Source organism: Pteropus medius, unplaced genomic scaffold (genome assembly GCF_902729225.1).
Source record: "Pteropus medius unplaced genomic scaffold, Ma_sr-lr_union100, whole genome shotgun sequence".
Lineage (NCBI taxonomy): Eukaryota > Metazoa > Chordata > Mammalia > Chiroptera > Pteropodidae > Pteropus > Pteropus medius.
Window position 1 is genome coordinate 15,376,963 of NW_024355205.1, and position 9,557 is coordinate 15,386,519.

At 40.0% G+C, this 9,557-nt stretch overlaps 1 protein-coding gene across 18 annotated transcripts in view; it reads left to right on the plus strand.

Annotated features, from left to right (window-relative positions):
• Positions 1-276: 276 nt before the first annotated feature.
• VEPH1 (ventricular zone expressed PH domain containing 1) overlaps positions 277-9,557 on the plus strand; it is a 184,503-nt gene continuing 175,222 nt past the window's right edge. For 12 of the 18 annotated variants that reach the window (XR_005651754.1, XR_005651753.1, XM_039857866.1 and 9 more), the window contains exons 1-2: positions 475-659; positions 8,669-8,962. Coding sequence is in view for 14 of the 18 variants with exons in the window: in XM_039857866.1 (XP_039713800.1) it covers positions 8,825-8,962 (138 nt within the window). In the remaining 4 variants the exon portion in view is untranslated. The other 6 variants (XM_039857870.1, XM_039857869.1, XM_039857868.1 and 3 more) reach the window with 6 other exon arrangements.

The window sequence follows — 9,557 nt, forward strand, 5'->3', positions numbered from 1 at the left end:
CAAATCGGAAGGGCGCAAGAAGGAGCAGTGCTGGCATGGAAAGGTCCTTAGGGGATTTTCACTTAGTTGTTCAGGGTTTCGCCAGCAGTACCAATAGCATAGTTAAACTTTTTGCTCCTTTAGCCATTTTGCTTCTCTTGTGGTATTTTTCTTCTACCATATTTGGCTTAAATACTATCACATTTCACATCCCTCTCCAAGCCTTTTCACTGATGCCTCCCAGATAAAAGGCCCCACATCTGATGTTAACTTAAAAACTTCCTTGATTCCTTAAAGCGAGTTATTCATTGACAGAAGCTAAATTACTAGCAGTTGGGCAAATCCTCTAATTCTTTAAAACTACTGATTTGCTTGGAGAAACTTCTGTAAATCTACTGTAGAAATAAGCGAAGCGGCGTGCCAATTGTTTGCTCTACGCGTAAGTTTGGGAGAGGGAGAAGTTACTCATTTGCCGGATTCCACACGGTGAGTCCAGGGGAGGGAATCAAGTGTACCACCGGCTTGACAAGCAGCACAGGGAAGCACGGCCGCTGCCGGCAGGACAGAACGGGCGGGGGGCTACCAGGCTGCCTCCGAGCATAGTCCTGGACGAACTGCCCTAAAGATCAAGCATTTTGCCTTCTCTTTCCTGTGATGGCCACAGTTTCCTGTGCGAAGAGGTATGGCTATCCTCCTTCCTGTCCTTTTGTTCAACAAAAACAAAAGCTAATTAAAGTGAATGTCAGAAGCTTGCAGTGAGGCGAGGAGTGGGCTGTGGAAAAACAGGACCGGGAAACTTCCAGGGGCTGGCTGATTATGCAGATACAGCGCTTTTGGAGGTGTGTGTCTAGCTGGGTACGCATGTTTTTCAGTAATTAGGGTAAAAAAGCCACCTCTCTGTGGGTTATTAAAACATGTCTCTAGGCCTCAGGAGCAGAAAACTGTGCTTCTATGTGCATTTTTGTTTTATTTCATAATAGTCTAGGCTCATTTCTATTTCATACTTTTGTTTACCTCAAGAAACATTTTGCAACCAGTAAAGAAACTGCCCCTGCCTATGATTTTCAAAGAAAATTCAATAGCATCGCTATGTTCACTGGATTAAACAGTCATTATTACTGTTGGATTTGCTATCTTTTTTCCCTTTGATATTTCAGATATCTTAGAAATCATAATTGCATCTAACTGCTTTTTTGTTCCTTCAAATATATATTTAAATTGCTATAGTAATCAACCATTGATTTCATGACATACATGTTTTCAATTTAAAGAATAAAGAAAAATACTTAAGGCATTATTTGAATTAGTCATGCAGCTGTTTTAATATATGGAATTTAAATGTAAATAAAGGTACACTTAACATGGAATTTTCCTTGTAATTTGAGAGTTTGGGTATGCTTTCTGGAAAAACAAACCTACAAAATTTGAATTAAAAGTTTTATCAAGATTTATATCAATTCCAGAGCAAATATGACTTACAAAGTCCAACTTTATAGGTGCAAATGGATACACTATGAAATCATTATGACAGATCACAAATTCTTGGTTTAGAAAGTTGGTTAGACTTAAAGATGTTTCCTTCATTACCTGTAAAGAAAAATAAAGTTTCCTATCTATTTGTGTTTCAGTAAGTTGTAATATACATTCAAAATTAATTATGGTTAATTAATTAGCTCTTGCCTAAACAAGTTACCAAACCTATTTTTTTGTATATGTTTATGGTAACAAGGCCTGCTACAACCTTAGACTAGTCCTAGCAAAAGGTCCAAGGGCTGAATTCTTTATCATCATTTGAAAAAACCCAGCTTCAGAGGTTTTCAGTAGAAGTGAAGTGTAGCAACATGTCGTGGCAGAGGAAACTGAGAGACGCCCAGGGAACAATAGACATCTTGTGGGAAGGGCTGAAATGTATGCGGCCCATTCCCATGGGAACGTCTGTGGTTCTTTCACACTGTGTGAAAAAGATGCTCCTTGAAAAGAATCTTTAATCCTTTCTTTCAAGGGAAAAGCTATCTGAGAACTTTATTGAAAGTTTCTAGAACCCAAATGGGTCTAAGTTTGTCAGTGGGCATTTTTTATACAGGTGAATAAAATAACTTTTTTTATGCACAATAGTGTTGTGCAAAGCATAACATAAATAAATATAGTTATTCTAGAAGTGAAGAAACAAAGAATATCCTAACCTGGGGTTGAAAGTTAGATGCTAATTTCCTCAGAAAAAAAATGACTTCCTGAGTTTTCTCATATTTCTGTTTAGGAGAATCTACTGATGCATAATAGAGTAAACCAGCAATGTTTTATTAGTGCCCACTAAAGGTAGGTCACCTTGAAAAGTCATAAAGAACTTTCCCTCCAGTGTCCTGCAGGGAATTACATACTCTCTCCTAGCTGCTACTGTTTAGCCATGGTTAGGGGAAGCCTGACAGTAAGGCTGTCTCTCCAGGGAACAAGATCAGTTTGCCAAAAAATCAATAGAGACACATTCAAGACAGTGCATGAACCACCCAGATTTAGGATTGGGGGAGAGTACAACTAGGATATAAATGTGACACAAATGGGAAACTTCCTGGACATTTGTAATGCTATGCACTCAATGCCAGGTAGCAGCACAGTAGTGCATTGGCTTTGAAAAAGGATAGCATGGGGTATTATTAACAGGAGAATGACCTATAAGAATAATGGATATTAAAGATATGATTGCTGTCACTTCCTGTGTAGATGTTATCTGCCGGGTTCTGTGTTAAATGCTCTACGTAATAATCTCATAAATCCTCCGAACAACCCACATCACAATCCTCAGGCGCAAATAAGGAACCTGAGGCTTAGGGAGGTTAATTAACCTGCCCAGGTTTACACTGCAGGCAGTGGCATAGCTGAGTTCAGTTGTGTCCAGGTTCCCATACTGTAACCACTTGGCTCTTCTTACTGAAGTCCCATAGTTTCCATATTAGGAACTTACACTCTTTTAAAAGTGTAAGAAGATTGTATAAAATCAAGTGATAAAAACCATTAAAATGAATAGAGGATGAAGAAGAGAGAAGGCTAATGAAATATAGTCTATTGCATTAAATGAGATGTTATCACTCACTATCTATAAGCCAGAAAATTGCTAGTAAAAGCCAATTGCCAATGACTGGATTCCCTATTTTTATAAAAGAAAGTCTTCAAAGGGACATTTTTCCATTTGTGGATAGCATAAAAATATGATTGATCAGCCAATATCTAGGAATATTTATGAGGTCTGGAGCCCATGACCTAGTTCAATGGCAAGTGTATATCTGTCTGAGCACACACTTTTGTGGGGTAGCACTCCAGGGGGGACAGTCACAATATCCCCATCTTAGTGATCACACAGATGAATTTATCTGCAGCACAACTTCCAGTGCACATAGCCAGCAGACAGGTGATTTGATGGCAATAGACAAAAAAAGGGTAGAGGATAATATGGCTTAAAAACATGTTTTGTTTTGTTTTTCTTTTACAATGCAGTTAGCTGGTTGAAACAATAAAGGAGGATTTCAGTAACTTTTTCTTCTCTGGAGTGTCGATGGATCAAGCAGGATAAACATTTTCTCCAATTATTGATGCAATATTTAAAGTACAAATCTAATATATCTGGTCCAAGTGGATTTTTATGAAGAAGCTTCCAACAAATAAAGTGAAAGAGTGTAGAGTAAGTCCTCACTTAACGTCATTGATAGGTTCTTGTAAACTGCTACTTTAAGCAAAACAAGGTATAAGGAAACCAATTTTACCATAGGCTATTTAATATAAACAAGAGTTAAGTTCCTATGGCACATTTCTTGTCACAAAAAAATACCAAACTTTTTAATAAAGACCCAAAACACTTCTAGTAATTGAAATCAATGTGAGCTATACATATATTTAAGAAAAAGTAATAAAAATAGGTCAGATTATTATTTCCCAACCTGATTATTCCAGTGCAGGGTCTCAGTTGGCCAGAGCCCATGCAGTTCAGGAGACAAGGCGGGAACCACCCTGGACAGGATGCCCTTCCATCAAGGGGCACGCTCACATCCATGCCCAATCTCAGTCAGACTGGGATAATGCAGACACACCCATTTACCTCGCTGTGCATCTTTGGGATGTGAGAGGAAACAGAGGCACCCAGAAAAAAACCACCCAGATGTCGAGAAAAGTGCAAACTTCACACAGACAATGACCCCAGTTGGGAATCAATTTTTTTTCTCATAAATGTTATAACAAAATGACGTTGAACGAAATGACTTGTTCGAAGACCTACTGTATGCATTTGTGTTCAGTAAGTTTGTTCCGTTTATTAGCAACTTTCTGCATCCTTAAATTTTCAGCAATATTTCTCTAGTGGCAGAACAAGATCACTTCTTTAGGAGCTGCAGCTCTTATTGGACAAATGCTCAGTGTTTCAAACTATGTGTGTGAAATTCAAGAAGGAGGGAAGTGTTGATTAAGTTACAATTCTCTCTTCCCCAGCCTTGTGAAATGTCTCCCAATAGCCATTCCACTCACCTGCTTGAGTTCATGTTGAAACTGTTGTTTCCTGCATAGCTTTTTGTTTTTTGTTTTTCATTTTTTCCCATTCTTCTCAGGGAAAGTATAGATTTTCATGAACACAGAGCGTTTTGTTTTCTCTGTTAAAAACAACTCTACTGGAGCAGGCTTTATGTTTCACCCCAGGAAACAGAGCATTTCACTCAGAAGTAACTCTCTTTTCACTGGGTGAGGGCAGCCTGTCACCTGATCAGCTCTGGAGCAGCCGGTGGCATCAGGCTGCATTCCTTGAATTCTTTCATCTGCACGGGCTCTGCAATGAGCAACTTCAGGTTCACTAAGCTCAGTGGATTCCACCAACTCTCTTGTGCCCAGGAGTCTGCTGCCTGAATCTCCCGCCGAGTCTCAAAACATACAGCTGAGTAACAACAAACCTGCCTTTGAGGAGTAGCGTGCAGGTAAACTGAGTTTGTGGGGAGTGCTGTGATTCCCTGAAATATGTCATGCTTGGTGCAGAATTATTTCTCTTTTTGTGGTGTCTGTTTCTTTTTACAAAAACCTGACTTGTCAACCAATACCTGCCTGAAAAATATATACTAAATAATGAGAACGTGGGCTTCAGATTTGGGTCCCTTAAACATTAGGAAAAGAAATTATAAGAACAAAAGTTGGGAGTAAGAAGGAATTTTATGAGGCAGTTTTTGTGATTCAAAAAGTACGAGATTTGGAGGCTGACCTGCTTAGATGTGAATCTTGGCTCTGTGTGTGACCTCATAGTCCTGTTTCCTCTTCGGTAATAATATCTCCCTTCAGGGTTGATGAGAGAACTTAGAGAAGAAAGTGTCTAGCAAAGAGCTTGATGTATAGAAAGTATCTGAGTGTGCATGCATATGTGCATGTGTGTACATATATGTGTGTTTGTGTGTGTTCAGTGGGTGCATCTGTATACATGCATATAGGCCACAGGACTATGACATTCATAAGGGACGATAGTGAGTTTCTCAGAAGGTGAGGTTGAATTTGATCTGGCTCTGACCTCTGCTGTTGCAAAGAGACTAGCAGGAGAAGCCAGATACCTGAGCGAAACATTGACCCAAGCTGCTGAAAAATAAATAACATGGCTTGCTGATCCTTATCCAGGAAAGGGCAGTATAATGTAATGTGTGGATGCTTTTTAAATGAGGACTGATGGGAAGGGAGGCAGCTTAATGATTATCACACACAATGTACAACAGTACACAATCCTGAGAGAGTTTTACCTGGGAGATGAATTGCCTTCACTTTGGCTTCTGCAGCTTACTCTGCAGGTGCCAGCGCCCTGGGCTGGTTATTTTCCCCTCTGAAAATCAGTTTCTCATCGCATGGAATTGTCATGAGAATTAAATGACTTAATACTCGTTCTTGCCTGACATATGATAAGCACCCGCTAAACATGAGCTGTTCATGTCATTTTACAAAGAGCAATTTTACGTGTTATCAGCTTTAATCTTCAAAATAACTTGGTGAGATAGATGAGGCACATGTTAGCATCATTTTGCAAATGAAAAGACTGAGGCTGAGGAAGGGAAAAGTATGAACCAAAAATCCCATAACCACTGAATGGCCAGGCTAGGACTTGAACTTCAGTCCCAGACAAGAAGCTAACTTGGTATATACTCAGGACTCATGCATTGAATGAAACCATTCTAAAAGCTTCAGCTCAAATACCATTTCCTCCACAAAGCCATTCTTATTATCTTCCTCTAGAAGAGATCTCTCTCTCCCTTACATTTCCCCAAACTTCCTTTTACAGTACACAGGAGACTTTTCTCTGGGTCGTCCTTATATTGTAGAATGTTTGGTATAAGCTTCATCTCTTCTGCACCCCCAGACATATGAAAATTTTCATGTACAGCTGTGTGGGAGTGTGAATGTGGGGCTCCGCACCATGTGTCACTGTAAGCGTGGAAAGAAGGAGCCCAGGAAAAGCCTGTGGGTGCTCCTCTCTCCCAGTACACATTTCTGCTCCTTCTCAGAGCTCCGGCTCTGATGTGTGTGGGGCAGCTGAATCTGCTTCAGGAAGTGCCAGATATTGGCCAACAAGCCGACTAGTCAAGGTGAAGTTATTTCCATCCAGTGTCTTATTTCCTGAATATTATTTTTCTGAGGCTCTGTCACTGTATATGTTGAAGCTAGGAGTGTGGGTAGAGAGAGAATGTGTTAAGGGGAAAATTCAGGAAAACACTGTCCTAATTTTTCTTATAAATATTGTAATTCACTCTTCCACATATGCCAGGGCACAGACCACTTTGTAGGACATTCGCCCTTCTCTTTCCACCCCCTGAAACCTTCCTACCTCTCTCCTTCATTTCTCTTCTTCTAAGCTTCTCTTCCTTGTGACCCTCCTGCCTTCTGGTTGGCTGAAATTTCAGAGAATAGAGGGGTAAGGATGCAGGGCTGGCGCAGGAGGGAAGAGGAGTTCATTTCTTTAAGACACTACCTATCCCTTCATCTTCAAATGTTAGTAATACTCTGAGGGCCTTTACACCTAACAGTAGCCTCATATGGAGCCCTTACATACCATAGTGGTTATGAACCTAGAACTTAGCATTCTGGGTTCAAAATCCAGCTCTCCAGTTTATTAGCTGTGCAGCTTAAGCAGGTTGTCAAATACTTTGAGTTCCTTACCTGTCAAATGAGGATGAAATATCTTCATATGGTTTTTATCAGAGTTAGATGAGTTAATGTTTACAAAACATCTAGAACAGTGCCTGGCACATAGGTAAGCATATATAAATATTGGGTATCATTGTCCTAAAGCTGGTAAGTACTGGTTGGTAGCACAAAAGTTACTACTACTACTACCCTCGAAATCCCTTTAATGGCCTATGAATTGCACCATTTGGAATACTACTGGTAGCTTATTTAATTGTCTGGTGAAGGATTTGGCTTGTGTTTGGAGACCATATTTCATGGAGAGTATGTATCTTTAAACTTTAAACTTGCATTTAGTATAGAGAAGCGCTCTCATAGTGATAGCTCAGAAGGGAGGACTGAGATGGCCCAAGGAAGTGGCAGACTTCTCTCTCCCTTTACACACTCATTCTGGGGAGTACATGCAGAGCGAAATGTTGGGCAGAATCACCTATTGCTTATACTAAATAAATCACTCTCGGCTTTCCCATTCTGAGCATGTGGCTGCATTTGGATGTTACTTGTATATATAACATGATTCCACTTCACTGTGAACCATGAGGGAAGCCCACAGGCACTGCCACAGTTATCATGGGGCCTTAGGGAAGTCATTAAACCTCCCTAGCCATTAAATGATTGCTAAAGTCTCTACCAGTGCAAATGGTCTGTGATTTTATTAGGCCCAGAAGGGAGCTAATGAGAATAATCAGATATTTAATTTGTGCCATTACCCTACTCTCTTTGGATTATTAATTGAGTAAGAAGTACAGTGGGACTTTATTAATTCAACTTTGAGAATAGAAGAATAGCCTGATCCCAAAGCCCTTTTTCCTTAGCCTACATTGCAAGTTATCACTTTCAAGTTCAATGTTCAAGTTCAAGTTCATGCTCATGTTCTCTTAAGGTTTATCCAGCCACATACTCTTAGGTGGAGTCTTTTATTTCACTGCAACTTATTTAGAGAGTATATAATAATAAAGCAAGTACTGAGATCAACTTCTGGTCAGAGTGTTGGAGCAGCTTCTGTGATCAATACAGCAAAGAAGCCCAGCCAAGAAGGTAAGCATATCCAGGAAAAGAGAGGAAACCAGGAAGTGGGTCTAAAAGATGTTTCCTGTGTTCCTTCTTTCCTTTAATTGCCCTTTTCTGTTTGGTTTCCACGGGAATCTGTTTGGGGACATTGGGGACAATCTGGCAAGTGTTGGGCATATTTGTTATTTGTTCACTCTTTCCTTGTGGCATAAAGAGAAGTGTATAAAAAGAATATAGAAAAGGGAAAAATAAGTGTGGAATCTGCACTGCTTTTTAAGGCTCAAATTAAGTTCTAAGAAACTTAATATTTTTTGACAGGACTTTTTGAGACATAAATAAGGAAAGAGCTCATTCAAAGATCATTAAGTCGGAATCTGTTACTCTATGCACATTTCCAAAGGTTTTTTTTCCTTCTTTGCTGAGCACCAAGTTCACATTCTGAGCTCATGTCATTCTGCTAATGTTTACATTGGGTCATTTGTTTCTCTTGCAGAGAGTGGCAATAAGGCCTCCAAGTCTGGAGAAAAATGACCTTGCAGCGAATACAAAGTATACCACCTGCTCCATGTTTCCGTCTTACTAACCTCTGGTGACTGGGACACATGGCCCTGAGCCTACAGAAAGTCAACTGACTACCAAACTCCTCATCATGCATCATCTGTTCAGAATGGTCTTGGGACAGAAAGATCTTTCACGAGCTGGAGACCTCTTCTCCTTAGATGACTCTGAGATTGAAGATAGCCTGACAGAAGCTTTGGAGCAAATTAAAATAATTAGCTCATCTTCAGTAAGTAAACTGAGTTTTAGATTAGACCCCTGAAATGATTTATTCTAGAATAAGTTTTTGTATATATCCTGGGGGAAAGGATTTTTGCAGGGGAAAGAGGAAGGACCACTAATACTGTTCTCTCTTAACTCTGGTCTGTGGTTTAGTTGGCATCTAAGAAATAACACCAAGGAAGCCATTGACTTAGGGGACAGCCAGGCCATCTTTTTTCCTCTCAAGTAGACCAGAACTCTGCAAATGTCATATCAGAGTGGAATTCTCACAAAAGGCTTATCTAAGAGTTGTTTCTATATCCTTGGAATGACGTAGAGAGGAGAGGGGGAGAATCTGGGGAAAAGCAGACCTGTCAAGCTGTGCGGCAGCATCAGTAAACAAAACAAGGTGTGTGGTGGAGGCTGAATAATGAAAGAAGGCAGGATACCTTCTGCCACGCAAGTAATATGAGACAAGGACAACGATCATTCTGCTGCCAGAAGTGACAGTTGCCTAAGGCTTCATAATGCTGATTCCATTTGCTTCTATATCGTTTCTGGTTTAGTTTAGTTTTGTGTTGTTTTCTTTCTGTTGCTCCTTTTTCTAAACACCTCCCCCACCC